Source organism: Acomys russatus, chromosome 7, assembly GCF_903995435.1.
Source record: "Acomys russatus chromosome 7, mAcoRus1.1, whole genome shotgun sequence".
NCBI classification, from domain to species: domain Eukaryota; kingdom Metazoa; phylum Chordata; class Mammalia; order Rodentia; family Muridae; genus Acomys; species Acomys russatus.
This window is the reverse complement of record NC_067143.1, coordinates 21,399,796-21,421,230: the sequence shown is the minus strand read 5'-3', so window position 1 is coordinate 21,421,230 and position 21,435 is coordinate 21,399,796. Positions and strand designations below refer to the sequence as shown.

The 21,435-nt window shown below is 44.2% G+C and overlaps 1 protein-coding gene across 1 annotated transcript in view; it reads right to left on the bottom strand.

Annotated features, from left to right (window-relative positions):
* Positions 1–6,817: 6,817 nt before the first annotated feature.
* Positions 6,818–21,435, bottom strand: part of Chsy1 (chondroitin sulfate synthase 1) — a 58,813-nt gene continuing 44,195 nt past the window's right edge. Inside the window, exon 3 of the mRNA XM_051148695.1 lies at positions 6,818–8,842. Within this exon, the coding sequence (XP_051004652.1) occupies positions 7,253–8,842 (1,590 nt within the window). The 3' untranslated portion in view covers positions 6,818–7,252. The remainder of the gene's footprint in view (positions 8,843–21,435) is intronic.

Here is a 21,435-nt window from a genome sequence, read left to right as displayed (position 1 = left end):
TGGCTGAGACTCAGGGAGCATCTTCCATGCTTGCATCTGGTTCTCTGGCTCACCCAGGAGCCACAGACTGGCACAGTTCCTAGATTCGAGGTAACAGATACCTGCTGGCTCACTCACAGTCATTGTCCCACATTGAGATTGCGTTTCCGATGTCACAATCTGTGAGTGGATTCCGCTAGCACAGCATTCCTCTTGCAAGCTGGCAATCCCACAGTCTCTCAGATGGTTTATTTTTGGACTGTGGCATTTCTATATCAATCCTATGGAATTCTGTGTAATTCTGAATCTTGGGGCTCATGGATATTTTCCTTCTCATTTGAAACTGAGTAGCAGCCAGGAAGGATGCTTACTAAGGGACGCTCCTACTGGGAGATGGGGAGAGGGTACTGGGTAAACTGGAGCAGTTGAGCAATTAGGGAGCAATTACTTGTGGACATACTGCCCAGCCAGCACGTGAGGTGAGGGTAGAGAGTAGGTTTGCACAAGCCTACAGCCTTTGAGCTTCAGAAGGGAGGCAGAAGCTCCAGGGTTGGCCTGGCAGCAGAGACGAAACTTCTGGGCAAGCATAGCACCTAAGGCTGCCCAGTGACTTCTGGCGGGCCCACAGGAAACCAGCTGGGGCTGGACAGAGCTTTCCAATCCCTCCACACTGATGAAATCTACCAGTCACATCCGCCCAAGGATGTGGCCCAGACAGTGACAGCCCTGACAATCCATCTCAGAGAAACGGCTGGCCCTCAGGAGTTTTAGGGCATAGCATGTCAGGGGGAAAGGCCCATGTCTGAGTAGAATTTTAAAGATCCAAGAGTCATGATGTAAACTCACTTTCCAGGGATGTTTACAACATCAGACTCTGGCTACTACAGTATATACGATTATGGTCACTTCCCTAGATCCCAAGATCCCCTAAGAAATCCCCAGTACAAGGATGCTGGGGTGGGACAAGTACTGACCCCACTCACTCATCTTCCTTTGGTCCATTCCTCTGATTAAAAAAACTCACTTGTGAAGTCACTGGGTCTAACCCACAGCTAAACACTATCTTCCAACTTAGCAATGTAGTGAGCCTTCTAGGACACCAAAGCCAACAATTTGGGGGTTTTGTTTATTTGTATTTTGAGACAGGGGTTCTCTGTGTAGCATGTAGCCCTGGCTGTCCTAGAACTTGCTCTGTAAACCAGGATGGCCTCACACTTAGAGATCTGGGATTAAAGGTGTGTGCCATCATTGCCAGGCAACAATAAAAATTTTAAGTAGCACCAATTACGTAATTTTATAAGTCTTCAAAAGTTAGCCTAGAGCATAGTTTAAGTGGTTCCGTGGTTATCAATCAAAGTTCACTCCTGTGCATCTGCAAACAAGCATATTCTCATCAGAAAACTCAGACCTGGTTCCCAGAGGGACGCTGGGCTCCTGATTGTACTGCCTGACTTTGTCCTGCACTCCTGCCACCTCATCAAGTCTGAAAAGGGCTACCCTTATCCTGAGCTGACAGCTTCCACTTCTCAGCCTGCTCGTCTGTCCCCAGGGCAACACTATGAATGGAGCTCATTCCATAAAAGGCCATGCGTCTGGAGCCTGCCTGACTCACCGTCCACGTCTGCCCTTTCCTCTTTTTGCCACAATGCAAGTTTTGTGGCCACGGAGTTGAGTTCTGGACTTGCCCTTTTCCTGGGATGGTGTAGCCAATACCACACTGGGTACAGCCTTCCCACTATAATTCTCAGATGTGATTTCGTTGTTCAGGTTTATTTTACTTAGATAAATCTTGTGCTTGTGTGGTGCTAGGGGTCAGAACACACGCTAAGTTAAGTGCTCAACCACTGAGCTATATCCCAGTATGTCATTTGGTTTTTATTTGAAAATGTTTTAAAAAATATTTATTTTTAGATCTGCTGTCTGTGAGGGGGGTATATGTATAAATGCAGGTGTCTGCAGGGCACAGAAGGAAGGGCCAGGTCTCCTGGGGCTAGAGTTACAAGCAGTTGTGAGTCACCCTATGTGGATGCTGGGAACAGAACTCAGGTCCTCTGCAAGCAGTGTGCACTCTTAACCCCTGAGCCATTAGCTCAGCCTGTTTTAAAAGGGTTTATAAGAAATTCTAATGGGTACAAAATGTCCCCTGTTCCAATGAAATCCCAGTTGACTTCACGTTTTCATGAATGGGCAAACCCCAGTTACCCAGGGATTGGTTCCAGGGCCCCTGTAGATATAGATGGCAAAATCTGATACCCAATCCTCTTATGGAAAATGATGTGGGATCTACACAGAATTTACACACACTCTTCCTGTAGCTTTAAGCCACCTGGAATTTGCAATACCTATTGTGTGTAGCATTGCAATGAAAAGGGCAAAAGCTCATATATGTTTAGTAGGTGAGAATTTTCCATATTTTTAATCCAATGGAGGGGTGCAATACTTCCTTTATAAACCTGAGACTTTTTCAAAGTGCTTTAGCCCGGAGGTGTGGAGAATGCTTTGGGGCACGGAGACAAAGATCCCCTTTAAGTTACAGGAAAGAATTTGGCTTTACATGAAGAACCACGGATCATTCAGAATAATGATAAGGTTAAAGGTCACTTTGACGTCCAACTAGAAAGGAGTTCTTTGTCCCAGAGAGGAGTCATAGAAGGTGGCAGCCAAGAGCCCCATCAACTCAACTATGCTGCACCACTTCATACAGAGTGGGTCATCACAGACCTCGCAGGCCTTTGAGACTCTAGGGCTTTTCCTATCTGCCCCATTAGAGGACTTGACCAATTTTTAAATCTTCCCATTAAAAGCAACCCAGCATGAGTGCTCCTACTATCTTAAAGGAAGTATGGCCAGAATGTTCTTTAAAAGGGAACATTTGCATTCTGTCTAAATTGGTAAAACACAAAGGCTATGACTGCAGCATAATTAACAGTGAATTAATATGCCAAGTAACATGGGTTTAAATGGCTTAACCACACTAATAAAACACTTGCCTCTGCTCTGGTCAGGCCTGTGGTTTCTGAGACCCATTCCCTACATCCTTGCAGAAGATTCAACATCAACCAAGCAAGCGAATTCTAAAGCCTGGCAAAATACCTGCTGTGCTTTTCTACTGGAAATGCTAAAGCATGGTTGCCCCACTAGATTCTGACTTTTACACCTTTGCTGTATTTACAAGTCAGACTAAGTAGATGCACAGTGGACATTTCCAAGTAGAAAATTACTTCTTTTCCCAGCTTACAAAGTACCGTGGGACTCACCTAGGTGGATGACAGCCCTGTGCCAATACAAGCCCAGCTGGCTCCCAGTCGTGCGGCACGTAAGCTCCTTTATTGCCTAGATTACACATCTTTGAACCAGTAGGTAAGGAAGCCTAATCCCCAGGGCTGGTGCTATACAGGGTGGGGAGGGCCAGGACCTGGGAGCCCTCAGGTCCTGAGGGCTTGGGAGGAAGTCCTCAGCCGTTAAGAGTCTCACTTTCAAGTGTCCTGAAAGTCAAGGACACTGGCAGCAGGGTGACACATCTGAAAGCTTGCAGGCGATTTAATGTAAACATCCCCTTTCTAGAGGAGCAGTGTCCTCTGACTCTGAGTACTCTGGGTAATGCAGTGAACATCAGATGCCCCGCCCGCCCCCACTGCTCCCCCACGCCCCCCAGTGGTCCTTCCAGGGCCAGGAGGCAAAGCCTGATAATGACAAACAGCAAGCAAAGGGTGCATTAGCAAATTCCCTGAGCCAGCACCCTGGGGGAAAGAACCTCATACCTATTCCTGGGCTGTGTTGAGACCTGGGCTTGGAGGATTTGGTAAAACAGGATGTGGACAAGGGCTGGGCATGAATGAAGTGCAGACAGTCTTGCCCAGAGGGTTGGAACTTGATTGGTAGGCTCATGATGGTTTCTACTTCCTCTTCCTGCTTTCAGACTTAAGGCTCCAGCTCCGCCTTTTCCCCCAGGGTCTGCCTCCAGCCTCACCCTGGCCCAGACCACTAGGTCCAGCAAAATGCTACTTCCTTCTGAAAGTGACATACTAGTTATTAACACCTGTCGTGGCTCTCTGTGACCATCCTAATCTGCCTGTCTCAGGACTCCTCCATCACAGCACTCAAGTTTGCCAGCCCTGCCGTCCCAATGCCTCCAGATAGCAGAGGGCCAGGAAACTCTGCTTTGGCCCAGAGCATCCCAAGAGCTCAACAGGTATTCCTGTCAGGGTCCATGTGTGATAGGGTACACTATTTTCTCATTGTTACACACATGTATACACTCTCTTCACCAAGATTCATACAAATCTGTGGTTCGCTATGGGAAGACTCTTGGGCTGGATGGTTGGATGGTGAGAGAGGCTTCCGTCTGCATGACCTTGTGTACAACCATCTCTCCCTGCACCTTAATTCTACTCACATTCTTCATTTTAAAAATACTACCAACAGGGTTTGTCTAGTGTATCTGGGCCATTCTAGCTTCTTAATACCTTTTGTTAAAAATAAGGCAATGTAGCATATGCCTTTAATCCTAGCCTGTGGAGGCAGAGGCAGGTGGATCCGAGCTGAAGCCAGTCTGGTCTACAGAGAAAACCTCAAGGTCTGTTGGTAATAAACAGGCCCAAGGGCAGTATTTCTGGGTCCAGGGTTGGGGTGGCAAGCCTCAGAGCATGCAATAACCACAAGATTTGGTGAGAATTCCATTGGGAAGAGTAGGTGGCACAGTTCCCAACACACCAGGGGACCATGGTCATCAAGCCCAGGTGCAGCTTCCATGAGCTCTCACGAGGGAGAAATGATATGAGGGTTAAGATTAAGTCCAATTAATCACATCCATTGGGGTGGAGGATCTAAAGGAGCATCAGTGTAGACAATGGGTGTTTCAGCTTTAGAAGAAAAATACACATCAAGGTGGCAGAGCCTACCAACCTGCCATGCTGAGCCAGCTGGGGTAGCTTGTAGGTGTTCTGAACAGGGGATGATGGTCACCAGGCAATGTCCAGGCTGAGGGCTTGGGGCAAGTGGAATTACTGAGAATACCTCTGGAAAGAGGACACTGGAGTCATCAGGGAGTAACGAGACAAGAGCTGAACTTAGGAGCCAGTAGAAATCACAGGCATCAGCAAGGGTAGGGAACTGGGAAACAGGGCCAACAGCATTCCTGGAGAGTCGGGGAGCAGAAAGACCAATGTCACCAAGAAGTGTGGGAGATGGAAGAGGAGGAAGGAGCAAGTTGAAGCAAGTGTCGCTGCTTACAGGGCATTCAGCTCTGTTATGTCCCCGCCCCAGGACCACACAGCTTGGTGTCAGAACACAAATGCAGACACGCCACGTCATCATCGGGCTGCGGACCATGCTCTTCCTCTTCCAGAGGCTAAGGATGGCTCTGGTTTCCTCCATGAAACAAGGAATGAACCCAACAAGTTGCACAGACTGAACGGCAACTAGGCAGATTACAGCAATTCTGTGAGCACGATGCCATTAGTCTGGGACGTCACTGTCATCGCACTGCAGATGCCTTACACAGGGTGTAATTTTCATTTACAGAACCTCACTCACAGCACCAGAGGTCACTTTGATTTCTGGATTTTAGAGAGACTGTGTGTAACTTTTTTTCTCTGGCTAGATTGAGCCCAAACCCCAAGCCATTTGTGTCAATGGCTTTGCAGGGGACACTGCTTAAAAGGAGATCCCTGGGCTGATGAAGGTGTATTGTAACCAGGAGCCACACAGGGCCTGGGCATGGCCTAAAGTCCTCTGGTTTTCACACAGGAGTCAGTTAGTTCCATGCCATGCCCCACCTGCAGTCCACAGAAGCACTGACTCAAATAACTGCAAAGACTGCAAGTCTGTGTTTCAGTGTTTTACTCTCCAAATGTAATTCAAGTCTTCAACTAACACAAAAATAATGAGACAAAATGGGTCTGCAAGGTACAATAGAAAAATACTGTCCACTGGTTTATTTGTTCAAATGTGCAATAGGCTATTTACAAATAAGCAGATCTCCAATGATGTATATTAAAATGGCAAATCTATCAACTATTTGATATCTAAATGGAAACAAATTATTAAGGCACATTTGATCTGTGAGTTGAAAACCAAGATTCTGGTATAATAACAGATTCATTTCACTTTTGTCCCCAAAACACACGAGCACCAAAATTACCAAAGAACACTTAATATTTAGTAAGACGGGAATGTAAAAATTACGGATGAGGAAAAAGTGTTTTCAAAAAGAAATCTTTGGAGATCGGTTTACTGCAAATAAAATATTCTAACCACACTGATGGTACACATAAATACTAGTAAATGACAAGTACTCAAAGTGGCAGAGAACTAAACAATGGGTATTAAATAAATTAAAGGTATTTCAGATAAACAAGAAAGATAAAACAAAACAGCAATTAAAAAATGAAGCAACCATCTCCACCCACAGCACAGGATGAAGAGAACAGAGCCAACGACCCCTCACATTTTCATTAGGGGTTTGTCTGTTTAGCCTGTGTTCATTACACTGCTAACAGCCATTCTTTGTCACCCTAAATAATACTGTACCCTCTAAAAAGAAGGGGGAGGGGCAGAGAGAATGCCAAGTCCTTCTGGGACTTAGTGGCAGGTCCCTTTAGGCCAGGGAATTACAGTGGTGTCAGCCACAACTGTGCTTTTCTCCACCCCCTGCTCACAAAAGCCGAATGACACCATGGGGGGAGCATAGTTAGGGGAAAATAATCAAAATTGGAAAGCTGTCCTGGAGATGATGACAATACAGCTATTATCATGTCTCCTTACTCCTTATTTTGTGACTGGAACTCAAGATGGCTTAAAACAAAACCCAAAAAACCCAAAGTATTGTTAAAAAAAAAAAAAGTAAGAAGGTAGAATTTGTGCAAAGTTAACAGTCATAACAGAACACAGCACATTTACCAGAGTGACAGTGTTTCTGTCACAGTAATACTTCTTAGGAATGTTCGTGTAATGTTTCTGCCATAAGAAAATAGAGAAAGGGGAGTTGTCTGGAAAAGAAATGTAAAAAAACCAAAAAATTATTATAAAGCTTTTGTTCATCAGGTATGTTTCAAGTCAGGGTTAGACAGGCGCTACATAATGTTCAGCAAGATGTGTTCAAAGGCAAACACTGATCACATTTTTGTTCAAAAAGCTCAATCTTAAAGGAGTCCTGTGTAAGAAAACCACTTGGAAAATATATCCTTGTATGGACTTCAAAAACTGATCATACAAAAAAATTTCTGAAAAATAAATTAGGCAATTAAAAACATCCTTCCCAGCAGGGCTGGGGTCAGGCTGTCCTGGCAGAGCCATTGCTGCCACTTTTGCTGTAACTGGGGTCATTCTTTTCCAGCCACATTTCAGCCAGCTGCTGCGTGGACCCATATGTTGATGCTTTTGACCCCAAGCACATTTTATACTGTTTGGGATCCAGACTGGGGTCACAGAAGACAGGGTGGTGGATGTGGACGACTCCCACCTCCTGGCTCCTGAACGTCTTCAACCCCACCTGGACAACCTTGTTAAAGAGGTCCACATCCTCCAGCCCCCAGCCTTGGATGGAGACGTCAAAGCCGCCCACTCTGACAAGGTCTCCCTTATAAATACAGGTAATGCCAAACCCATAGTTTCTCCAGAAGCCAGTTTTTTGAGTAAAGGCAAAATGGTTGTCGCTGGGAACCTTCCCACTATAAACAATCTTTGGATCGTACTGGCTAAAGATGATTGGGAAATAGATCTGCTGGCCCAGCACTGTGTTTGCGCGACACCGCTGCAGGAATTCTGCAGTAAACACCAGGTCAACATCACAGAAGAAGAGCAAAGACTCATTATTAAACTGGGCAGATCCTACTTCCAAGGCCAGTGCCCTTGAAAACCCTCCAGACACAGGCAAAACCTGCATGTCGGCTTTAGGGTACTTGACTCGATAATCTCTCATCAGCTCAACCTGTTTGGCCTTGTCAGGGTTGGAGTCAGAGTTGAAAAGCAGAATGACCAGCTTGACGTTCTGATTCGGAATGAGACATGTCTTCTCGAAGTTTCCCATGAACCTCACAAACATGTCGAAGCGCCCAGACAAAGGGATCAAAATGTTGATCTTCTTTTCTTTGGGCTCTTTGGGCTCCATCTTGGACCCAGGAAGCTGGAAGGGAACAAGCTTCTTCAGGGAATTGGACAGGAAGGACAGGGAGCCAGAGTCCCGGTTGATTCTATCGGCCAGCTCCTGCGCGTCCAGCTCCTCGTGCTCCACGAACTGCACCTTGCTGAAGGTCTGTTGTAGGTATGCGTGCCTCCTCACGGGCACTGTCATCTTCTTCCCTTTGTGCTTCTTATACAGGAGCAGCAGGTCCAGGATGTACTCTGCACCGTACATGGGATTCACACGACGGTAGCCATACTGGATCTCCTTGAAGTCAATGATGCGGCCGCGAGTCTTGGCATTGGCATTGATCATCTCCATCACCTGCATGACGATGTCATCCAAGGCCTCCCTCTGTGCTGAGTCCATGCCTCTCCGGGGAGGCTGGCCATCAGTGGCTGAATATAAGTATTTCCCGGTCAGAAACTCCCACTCCAGGATCTCCTCTCGCTGGTGGGCCTGAAAGCGCATGAAGGAGGGTGGGATGCCCAACTGGAGGTCTTCCTTGTGGATTTCCGTGCTGCTGTACTTGCTCATCAGGACGATTTCCCGGTGCAGCTGGATTGTGCGATGGCGCAGCTCGGCAATCTTGCGGCTGAGCATGTAACTGTGTAGCCTGTATTGGTAGGGTGGGTTTTTGTTGGGGTGTAAGGTGATTGCTCGGTGGATTTTACTGCTATGGAGATCTCTAATGTACCCTTTCTTGTTTTGTTCATAATTCTCATAAAAAAGCTGCTGCATCTGTTAAGGAAAGAAAAGACTCCAGGTTTAGAATTGCATAAGTAAGTGTCATTCCATCCTCAAACAACTGTTAACTCTAAAGACAAAATCTGAAAACAAGAAGCTTTTCTACATAGGGGACCACACACAAAATGGCCCTAGGTTGACCCAAGTCAGTAGCAGCCTCACTGAGATCATAAGTTACTAGATATGAATGGCTTAAAGGAACATTTCAACAAGACACTGGCCAATGAACGGCCCCAAAGGCTAGGAACTCTAACAAACAAACAAACAAACAAACAAAACAAAAACAAAAACCTCTAACCAAACCAGAAGGGCTATAGCTATGGTCTGTAGAGCAGAGCTCTGCAGATGGGACAGTTTGGTTTTGTTTTGAGAAACAACAACAAAAAGCTTCTTTTTAAAAAAAGGAGGCAGGGGCAGCTAGGTATGGTGGTGCACACTTTAACCCCAGCAGCTGGGAGTTAGAGGCAGATGGACCTCTGTGAGTTCAAGGTGAGCCTGGTCTACGTAAGGAGTTCCAGGACAGTCAGGGACATAATCAGATGCTGTCTCATTAAAAAAAAAGGGGGGGGGGTGGGAGAGTAATTAAGAAAGCATCTAAAAGTCCATCTAATTTAGGAGGACAAAAGCCAACTGTGACCCGTATCGGCAGGGGAACCAGGGATTCTGCACGCCTCTTAGGCTCCCGATTATAATGATAGCAAGTATCTGCTCTGAAGACTTCAAGCTTGCTGAGACAAAGTCAGAGACATGAGACACAGTGCCTGTTCTACTCCTCCCCCATGGCTGGGCCAGAGGAGTAACTGAGAAACATAAACTCAGGTGTGTCCAGCTGTTAGGATGAGATGACCTCCCCAACTTAGCAGCAGATCCTTTACCATTCATTTTTTAACTGCAGGGCAGCACCATAGCAACACACTCTAGAATTCAAATGATTATCAGGTGCTAAAACTCTTTAAACATATTTCATAACCATACAAGCCCTAAAGGCAATCGAGAGTCTTGAACTTGCTCTCAACTCTAAGGCATGGCTTCACAGGAGCCACTGGACACCATGCTGACTCCACCTGGTGAAGAGTTCTATCATGGTAAACACCAGTCACAGAGTTCCACAACAGGGACCATTGATATGTATTTACTTAAATACATAGGTTATTGCCATTTCATCTACCTGTCACTTCTAAATTGAACAACAAATTGAGGAATATCAAAATTATTGACAGATGGTCGTAATTCCAAGAATATAAACATCCAAACCATTGATCTAAATTAGGGGAAACCAGTCAGAAACATCTGTAGTTCCTCTTCCTCCCAAGCAGGCAACTCATGCTGCCAATCTACCTGCCAGGGCATCTTAGACCCTCCTTCCTGACTTCAATCTCAAGGTGGGGTGGTAACTGCCCAACACAGCGCCAAAGGGCATTCTGAGAATGTAACCTGAGACTTGCATGACTTTCCCCTCTTCTCTTAAGAATCTCCATGAAAGGAAATAAAGGAGCATAAAAATAATGAACCCCTAGCATGAGAAGAACAGGCCAAGAGAAGATCCTGCGCACCCGAGAGACCATGTGAGGGAGGATGGAAGGCAACAGTCTGCTCTTAAGAGCAAGCCAACTCCGTAAGCGAGAGCCCCACAACAACATGGCTGTGAGAGGCAGGGCAAAGCCTACTGTTGAACAGCAAGGTCCCCAGGTTCTCTTTACCACAGTCAGGTGACCTCATCCCCAACCACCCCAGAGGTAGGATGCAGAGGATAAGTTGGAGACACCAGAATCTTCACAGACACATTCCAAGCCGTTCTCCATCTACACAGGGGTGGTGCACACTTTTGTCAGAACGCACCAGGGAGTGCCTACCAAGAATTGTAATTAAATTAGGGTTGACAGGTAACACAAAGAGATTTCAACACTAACGATGATGACCATCATTTGCAATGGTTATTTCTGAAGATAATGATCAACAAGCTACTTTTCATCTCGTCTGTAGTCACTTCTTGATTTTAAATCACGTAATTCCAGTTTCCTTTTCCTAAAAAGTAACTGAGAGCTGGAGAGATGGCTCAACCATTAAAGGCTAGGCTTACAACCAAAACATTGAAGTTAACCGAGTACCTAAAGAGAAGCAAGGTCTTAGGCTGACAACGGTGTGCAATGAGCCTCTAGACTGTAGAGGACCCAAGTCCTCAATCATCCCTGCCCTCTAGTACAGACTCCATTCCTCATCCCTCCGAGAGCCTGAAGAGTCCTTCTTAGGAACTGAACAGCCTCCAGCGAAAGTGTTAACAGGAATACCGGGTCACTACATCGGGAATCTAGTCATTCACTCTTTTTTAATTTATGTTCCTTACGTATGTGAGCGCTCTGTCTGATGTCAGAGGCATCAGATCCCATTAGATGGTTGAGCCACAGTTTCTGGGAATTGAATTCAAGACCTCTGGAACAGCAGCCAGCTCTTAGTCACTGAACCATCTCTCCAGCTCTGGGATGCATTCTTAAAAAGGACCATCAGCCAAGGACCACCAGGCAGCTAGAAAAGGACTCCATTGGGACAGATGGAAACAAACAATGCAGAAGAAAAACCACAACAACTGAAGTCCATCTTGAGAAGCTTAATACAGAAAGGGAAAGCAGAGAAAAGGCCTTGAAATTAAATGTAAAACAGAGAAAGGAGTCTAGAAAGATAACATAACAAATATTCAGAATTCAGACTTCTAGGACTTATGCATCTGGTCAAGCCGTAAGTACTTGGCATAAAGAATATAAATTCATAATGCCAAGGGCAAAACAAAAACATCTAAAGAGGGACCTGGCGAGGCAGTCAGTGTGAAGCACTGCTAGGTTAGCCTGATGACCTCACCTCGACCTCTGGATCCTATGTGCGGGCAGAAGGAGAGGAGAGAACAAAGTTGTCTTCTGATATCCACAAGAGTGCTGCAGCACACTACCCCTACACACACAATATGCATGCACAGCACACACACAAACAGGAAATTAAGAACGAGGATTATAAAATATAACCTGAGGCCCAAAAAAAACAAAAAACAAAAAAAAAAAAACCAAAACAAAAAACCTAGTAAGACATAAACTAGGTTAGAAAAGAAATTTAGAAATCATTTGCGGAAGCAGGAAAGAAATAATGGAACATCTTGGTGGGCCTCATCTTGGTCTCCATCCTGTCGGGTGTGTCTAGGGTAGGGGCTGAGAGTCACTAACCCATCTGATCACATCTACTCATTACAGACAGGGCCTTAAGGTCTGACCTGTGCCTTTGTCTATTTCAGCAATTTGTATTTGACTTTAGAGCCAATTACAAATTTCTCCTCAAACTATTTTTTGTTTTCAAGTTTACTAAGTTTCTAGTTTCTCTGCTGTGGTTTGGACTGTCCCTTTTATCTTTAAGCGCACCTGGCACTCGACTTTAATCCCAGCACTTGGGAGGCAGAGGCAGGCTAGCTCCAGGCCAGGGCGACACAGTGCAAACATTTCTCACAAAACAATAAAACTTATACAACCGAGTTTAATAGAGTATGTTGTGGGTGGGGGAGAACTGAACCGTTCCAGTCTTAAGGATATTCCAGTGAGAAATGACTAGCCAAGAAGAAAAACAGCAGCATTTTCTGTTCATGTTCCTTTCAGTCAGGGCACGACTAACACAATGCTCATCTCCAGACAACTCCTTTAGCAGGAAACATGCAGGTAAGAAACTCCAGGCAATTTCCCAGATCCAACAGGACAAAAATCTTGCTCTTACGAAGCATAACTGTATCAGTAAGTTAATTTTCTGGTAATATAAATAAGCTGTCATTCCTCTGAAGTAAGCTGAAGCTCTTCCCAGCACTGCTGCTGCACCGGGAGCACCAAGGGTGAAAAACACATGCCATTAACACTTTCTAGCCTATAAAAAACCAAATCTTCAATTCTTCTATAAAATAAAAGCAATTAAGAGTATGAGCTTCATACAATTAATTTTATAACTCCAGGAATAACACAATGTCTTTTGCTATAAAAAAATATCTTGAGAGGCTAAGATGTAGATGCTTAGCTAACATGCACAGAGCCCTGGCTCAGTCCCAGTACAGCACAAAACTGGGCAGGGGGGTAATACCTGTAATATTGACACTCAAAATTGTGAAGGCAGGAGGATCAGAAGTTCAAGTTCATCCTTGGGATACATAGCAAATTTAAGGCCAGCCTGGACTACATGAGACCCTACTCTAAAGGGGGTTAGGAATTTGAACCTTGCACAGTGATACATACACTTTTAATCTGAGCACTTTGGAGGCAGAGGGCAAGTGGATCTCTGTGAGTTCGAGGCCAGCCTGGTATACAGAATGAGTTCCAGGACATCCAGGGCTACACAGAGAAACACTGTCTTGGGAGGGGGGAAAAAGAAGCAAGAAGAAAACTATAACAGAAAATTAAAAATTACTTAATAAAGAAAATATACGCTAATGAAAATCTGTTATTTAGTAGTTACAAGATTATTCTTTGTTTAAAAAAATGCAAAAGCCTTTCTAAATGCACACAACACTTAAAAAGTTATGGTTTAAGTTCCAATGTTGAAACAGCCCTTATTCTTTGTTCAACCTCTACCATCTTAGCTCCATCAGAAGCACGTTCCTGCTCTAAGATAGCACAGGGGCCTGCGACATTCTGCTGTAAACCAGAGAGGAGCTCATTCCAAGGTCAAGTCATTCCCAGGAACTTCTAGTACTACCCACACCTACTCTTCCATAACAAATGCCTTCTAGAGTTTTCCTTGGTAACAAACGTGCTCAGTAGGCCCTTGTTCTTCCTGCTAGCTGTGTTCATGACTGTCCCTCATGAAACACAGCACATCAGTAGGCTGTCAGTGCTCCAGACGGACACGTTCTCCTCTGGATTAGTGTTCCATTATGCAAAACTTTCTTATCCTTCTGTTCTAAAAGATGCTTTCAAACAATATTAAGATATCATAAAAAAAAAAAAAAAGACATCATAACTCCTGGTAAAATAAATAGCTACTCCCACATTTTAAATATTTAAATTAATATTCTTATACAGCCATAGGCAGCATTTCCAGATAGAACTTTGGAAAGCAGGCATCTGTTAGTAACTAGGCCAGAGCTCCAGCGCACATGCGCAGTTGCGGACGGGCTCTTGGACATATGGCTATCCTACACATCTCTCTTAGTTCTCCCCTAATTAGCTTTGTGTTGGTGTTGCCAACTTTCATGCAATTAAGTTCAAGGAGCATGTACTTTGCATTTTAATGACTTCATTCATAAAACTAAAATTTTCATAAGAATTAGGCCGGGCTTGTCATGGTAAAAATTGCAAACTACACGTAAGAGCCTCACTGGTTAGATTCCAGTTCTGAAACTTGAATATTTACTAAAGAAGCCTGGCCCATTCCAAAGTCATTGAGAATTGAGCTTGGCAAAGTCAAACAGAAGTTCTGGTAGGACTTAAGTTCTCTGTGGGATAGAGTACACACAGTACTGGACTAAAACAAAAGGTCTCCTGAGTAGAGGTCCCTTTGTTTATCAATCCCATAGATTGAAAAAGCCCTACAGTCGGAAAACTGCAGAGAGCCCCATCTCTGCTCTTACAAACATCTGGCCTCCGGAGCCAGTCACCTCCGCTCCGTAACACCATTTCTTTTATTAGTTTTATTCTGGTTAGTGTAGATGTTTTTTGTGCATGTATATTGTACACTGTCCACAGTCACCCCCAGTACCCTTCTTTGTCCTCATCTGGCCCCATGGCTACTCTCCCTTCCCCTAGAGTTTGCTACACCCCTTCTGGTTTCATGTCACATGGAAGATTTTTTTTAAACCTAGATTCCATGTCATAGGAAGTGTGTATTTGCTATTTTCTTCCCTACCCCATCATTATTTAACTAGAGAAGCAATCATGGCCATGCTGGGGGGAAGGAATTATACACAGAACTATCTTCTAATGAAGTCCTATCCAGATGTGGCATCAGATGTTTACTCCACACTCTTGTGGATGGGACTGTGCAGAGTGAGGAAAGGCCCAGCAAAGAAAAAGGGTAAGGCGAGCCCAGTCTTGCTGAGAAGGGTGCCTAGGAAGGACCTTAGCAGAACTCACAAGCGGCAGGGTCCAGTCCTCATAGCTTGCTCAAGGCACTGTGCAACAACTCTGGTCAATATGGGCCATGTAGCAACACAGCAAGCAATCTCTCTATGATTAAATGACAAGGCTGCCAAAACAAAGCACAACAAAATCAAAACTGAACACAAGTTTACAGGGAGAAGTGGGGTGGGGAGTCATGGGTGAGACTGGAGGAGGCTGACACATGAATGGACAGGAGCACCAGATCTAAACGAGGTGGAACTCTAGTAATTCTGTGGAAAACTATCAAATTAGGACGTCTAGTGAGGAGGGAGGGATGGGCAAAACAAAAAGACAAAGAAAATTCATAGGTCAAATACTACAGTCCACAAGGTCATTTCTCTCCAGCATTTGTGTTTTTATTGTAAAATCTTATTCTACATAAATTCTTTGTGCCGTTTTAGTTTATAGACTTTGTCAAGTAGTATTATATCCCAATCCAAAGCCAACCAATTAAAAAAAGGATAAAAGATACACGTGCCATTTGCATCTGAAGCGTGACTGAGTTAGGGCTGTGGGACCAGAGTGGGAGGGACCAGACTCATCCCAGTTCTGTTCCCATCCCTGGGGTCTAGAAGCACAGCACACACTACAGATATGCCCCTCATTTTGTTTAGAAACAAGCACTTGAAAGCTAATTCTGACAAAGCATTCTCCTTACTTGGCACCACCAGAGGAATTAAAAGTGTATGCAGACAGTTCAGCCTTGCCCTGTGTCTGCCACACTTCTTTACTTTGGCCCAAGGCAAAAAAACAGGCCATCGTCTCACCCTTTCCTTTCCAGCTGCCTTGGATTTCTGCAACAGAACCAAGTGGCAGACTCCACCCACATGCTGGAGCAGACACAACCACCGTTTATGAAGCATCTTGTCCCCTCAAGCAATCCTTTCTTCCTCTACTTAACTCTAGAGAAATGTGAGTACCCTAAGAACAACTGAGGCTCCCAGAACTCCTTTATCTCTTCCTTTTTGCCAGCAATGGCACATTGAGTAAGTCTCTTCTGCTTGTCTCTTTAACTGGCAACATGGAATAGGTGGCCAAATAGCTTGTAGCAGCTGCTAGAGCCCCAGCTTTAACCTAAAAAACAAAACAAAAAACAACAAAAACAAAAAACAAACTCCCTTTTCATTCATTAAAGTTGGAACTATTAGCAAATATTTCTATCAGTTGATGAGTGTTTCTATGCTGCATGGGCTCTTCATGTATTGGGGGGGGAGGGAAGGAGTAGAGGGAGGGGGAGAGAGAGAGGGGAGAAGAGAGAGAAAGAGAGGGGAGAAGGGAGGGAGGGGAGGAAAGGACAGAGGGAGGGAGGGGGAGAAGGTGAATGGTTCTTCTGGATAGCTGAGTCTTGAGGATGCCCCATAGAAGATTAACGTCCCCACCTGCTTTCACCACTGCACTGGTCTGCGGGAGAAGGGTGGCTCTTACTTCACAGTTACAATTCAAAAGCACAAGGTCCTTTGGTAAGAAGAAGTGTTTTCTGTTGCGTGTGCCTGAGTGTATGTGTTGCACCAGGCGCAGGAAAGAGGCCAGGAGAGGCAGCAGATGCTCTAGAACTGAAGACAGAGAGGGTTGGTTGTGAGCTGTCATGTGGGTGCTGGCAACCAAATGTGGATCTTTTCAAAAGCAGTTAAGTGTTCTGTCCTGGAAGTGGAAAAACCTGAATGTTTTTCAAAAATGTACATATACAATATGGAATACAATTCCACAGTACAATTGTGAAATCTGTCAATAAATGGATGGAACTAGTAAAGATCACATAGGGACCACAGGGTAGGGGTGGGAATGGGGCAGGCAACAGTGAGTAGAACAGCAGGACACAGTGATCTGGAGAGGGAACCAGGGAAAACTGATGGGGAGAGACACTAACACAGAAGCAAAGTAGAAGGTAGAATAATAGTAAGGGTGTCTGAAAATGTCATAAGGAATAAGAAAGCATAGTATTTACCTACCTAAAACTACATATAATACATATATGTTCACACATGCGCACATGCGCGCACACACACACACACACACACACACACTGTTTAGCTGAAATGTTTCCATCTGGGCTGACAACGCTCCCCCTAAGAGCCATAGATTATGTAACAAAAGCCCAATACCAAGCATGAAAAGCCATTTTGGGCTCTTGGTCAGGGCTGTCCAAGAGACTCCCCCCAAATAAGCTAACATGCTGTCCTTAGCTGCCCCCCCGAGAGTGAAGCTAAGTTCATATTGCTCAAGATACCATGTGCTTTGGATATGGGATCTGCAGGTGCCAGAAGACACCATGCAAGCTTTTGAGGGAAGGAAGAAACCAACAGTCATATCCAGTCATAAGTCTATGAAGTAAAACAATGAGCAGCAAGGCACGATGGCCCTAAAGTGGCACACAAACCTTGGTGGTAACCCACAGCTGGTTGGATTTCAGGCCCACTCAACAAGCAGAAAACCATACTTGGTACTGGAAACCTAGCCTAAGTACTTAGGGCCAGTGCAGTCATGGATCTTGGAGAGAACCTATAGCTACCACTGTAGTGAACCAGCACAAGGCCTAACTACACTCCAAACATTTGTCCTCATACATGCGGATAGGTGAGGTCTTCACCCCTCATCAAGGAAACCAATCACACACTTTGCAACAGATGGAGACCAAGATGCAGAGACCAGAGGGTATCCAGCTCAACTGATGCATTTGCAACACAATTTTTATACCCATGGCTAGCAGAAGGAGGTGTGAAAATATTCTAAGAGTTGAAGGAACAGGAGTTTGTTGTGAGATTGCATTCATAGAGACATCTGAAGCAACACCCATTAAGTCTCTTCATCACGGCTGCATAAACAAGACCTGAAAGAGAACAGCACCAACAGACAAGCTCGAGTGGAAGGGGCCATCTCATGAGGCTTCAGACCTATGTAAAGAACTTCAGGCACCTAAAGAGTGTACAGAGTGGAGAAATGGTCTTTCCCAGAGAAGAGCCTCCAAATTGGTTATCTAATACGAAATGGTCAGCCCTGAAATCACCTACATACAAGTAACATTATACAGATAAATAGGTTATATTTATATACTTAGGCATATATAAAAAAAAAAAAAAGGGGGGAAGCATCGGAAGGGCCGGATGTAGGACAGGAAAGGAGGAAGTGATATAATTACATTTTAATTTCAAATATACACATATATGTATGTGTATTAAAAACAAGAACATGCAGGCAACCAACAAAAGAACAAAGGCAACACACCAGAGAAAAGAGAAAGTCAACTAATGCTGCTGGAATTGAGCATTCACGTGCACAAAACAACAAAAGCTAGACACCTCACGAAATGTAACTCAAGACATCACAGATCTAAAACAAAAATACAAAACTACAAAATGACACATGAGAAAATCTAGGTGACTTCAGCAACAACCAACTGGATAGATATCAAAGGCACAACCCTTGAAAGAGAAAGAATCGATAAATTAGATTTTTACTCAAGTCAGAAACTTCTATCCTAAAAAGACAGCATCTCTGTGAATCAGCCTCATGTACACAGGAAGTCCCAGGCCACCCAGAGCCACATAGTGAGACAAATCAGAACAGAGACAAATCAGAACAGAGAAAACATCGGAATAAGACTTGTTACTTGTCCAAGTTTAAAATACTCAGGGCTCCTCAAAACTGCTTAATGACAACGTATTATGGTGAGTTGAGATGTGAGAAAGACACCTGTCTCAATAAGAAAATGCAAATCAAAACAGTGAGATGGCTGAGCGTGGTAGGCACATGTCTGTAATCTTGAGCATGGGTGAGTGTACTAAATGGAAGGTCATCCCTGCACAATCATTCAAAGCGGCCTTTCCTTCCTTCCTTTGGCTTCACAGTAGACAATCTTTGGGAACTGATGGTTGGCCCTGTCACCATTCAGAGGTTTTTTAAAAAGTCATTACTATTCCCTTATTCTAACTGAAATTAAATGACTGATATCAAGTAATATTTCTTAGGAGCTACAACCAGCACTTGCTACCATGTACTGACACCCTATGAGGTATGTACTTGACTGTCCATGTTTTACATGATGGATGTGATGTCGTGTCTATACTGGGTGTAATGCGTTGAATACACCCACAGTTACTGCTTGGCTTGGTAGGGACTGGGCCTTGAAATCAGAAGAACCCATTTATCCAGGTCTCAAGATCTGAGTTCACCCAGAAGACAGGACAATTCCAAGAGCTCATGGAATTTTAACATTTCAGATGATGACTAGAGCTTTGTGGGAGAAAATGGAGTGGAAGAATGGACACTCCTACATTCATCTTTGCATAACACCACTTCCAGGAATAAAGAGTAGCCAGGGCTAGCCCTTAGCCTGACCTGACCACAAACCCAGGAGAGCAAGCAGCCACACAAAAGCACCAGGGCAGTCTTCTTGCATGGGGTCGCTGTGAGGCTCCAGACCAGACACATCAGACTAATAGCACCAGCAGGAAGGTGTCAGCTAGGAATGCTACTTAAAATTCCTAAACAAAAGTTTATGAACTCCAAGTTTGGGTTAAAGTTTAAGAAGGATAAAAAGCAACCTATGTGCTGTGAGACAAACATTCCTGGCATTAAAAGAGCAGTCTTCTATGCTGAGCCATGTGTACCTTTCCTAAGAAAGCCTAGCCTCTGCACCGTGGAGCCCACAGTGCGATCGTTTCTGCTGTGTGAGCAGGCCAGAGCCCCAGCACCTGAATATCTCTGGAAGGAAGGCCAATCCTAGCAAGTACAACTTCCTGCTGGTGCTTCCTTCCTCACGCTTACTGCAGCCATCTGCCTGCCCTGCCTGTTGTCCAAATGGGAATAACTCAAGAGCACTGAGCCACTTGCCCTCTGTGTGGTAATGGAGACGTCCATGGGGAAGTCATTACTGAAAGTATTATTCTTCATCTTTAAATAAGAAGAGAAAGCAATTGAATAACTTATGTTTTATTAACAATGCATGGACTGTGCCAAGTGCTTCTAACCAAAAAGAAGTAACCACTAAGTTCATTTTCGGTAAACCATCTCACCTCAATTAGTTACGCATGTCAGTTCTATTTCTTTCTCATCTTATTCACTGTACACACATTTTAAGTGGGTATTTCACCTGAGAAACAGTACAGCAAGTTTGGTGACACTTTCAAGTAGTTTAGCACTATTTCATTTGAGTTTTGAGTTCTACCTTCTAGATTAATAACCCGGCCAAAACAGCTACCTAGCTACCCATTTGGCCTTACATTACCACTTACATTTTGGAACGGTGTTCTGGGAGATAAAGCCGCACAAAGCACAGTGGAGCCTAGCCCCACAGCCAGGGTTCTTGTCCTCACTGGAATGGACGCACTGACGTCCTCCTGGCTATCGCCAAGTCCCTGCACACCCCTCTCTCTAACCCTCTATTTCTACATTCAGTTAGATCACAAGTCTTTACTTTGTGTGCATGTGTGAGTGTGGTGAGGAGAGCAACACTGAGAGCTGTGAAGGGTGGGAGGATAAACAGGAGCACCCTAAAAACCTAACACTTTATTCCAATATGCTTCTGGAAGGGAGGCTGAAAGGACAGAGAATCTCATATACTTCTTCCCAGTGTTTTGAATAGATTCCTCAAGCTGTCTTTTATAATAAAACTGACTTCACAAAAACAAAATGGGACTCCCTAAGTGAAATGTGGTTTAAAAAAAAGATTTGCTTATTTTATGTGTGTGTGAGTACCTGCATGTATGTCTGTATACTACATGTGTGCCTGGTGCCTGGTATCAATAGAGACCAGAAGAGGGTACCAAGAGCAGAGCCACATCTACAGCCCTGGAACGTGGTCTTACAAGAAGTATTTCTAGGTTTATAGCTGTAAAGCATGCCGACTCTTAGCATGCATGTTTAGAAACAGTTACATCACTTATAATACTATTTTAAATGCTTTAAGATCATTTCAGAGTTAGTGAGATGGCTCAGTGGGTAAAGCTGCTTGCTGTGAGTCTGAGCTCAGAGGTCACATGATACAAGAGAGCACTGACTCCTGCAAACTGTCCTCTGACCTTCATGTGTGTGATATGACATGCACATGAAGGAAAACACTAATACACATAAAGTAAAAATGAATAAATCTTTAAATTTTTAATGAAAGTACGTATCAATATTAAAACAGAAAAATCAATTATACTATGTAAACCACCAGTGTTTAGTTATGACATTCTACTTCTGACCGTCTTAATTTCCCAAAACAAACAATAACTAGCCTTGCAGGCAGTAATGGCTAAATAAAAAGGTACACTAAGATTATGCGGTATAAGAACAATGAAAAATCCACAGACATGAGAAAACTTAAAAGATTAATGGCAAAGAAGTAAATTATGCTTCAGCCAAAGACAAGGACAATTTCTTTCACTAAAAATGGTGGGGGAAGCAGGGCAACAGCACAGAGAGTACCAGACAGACTTACGTTCCACTCTCATGGCATCTTGACTTCAGTGTTAAATATCAATTATGGAT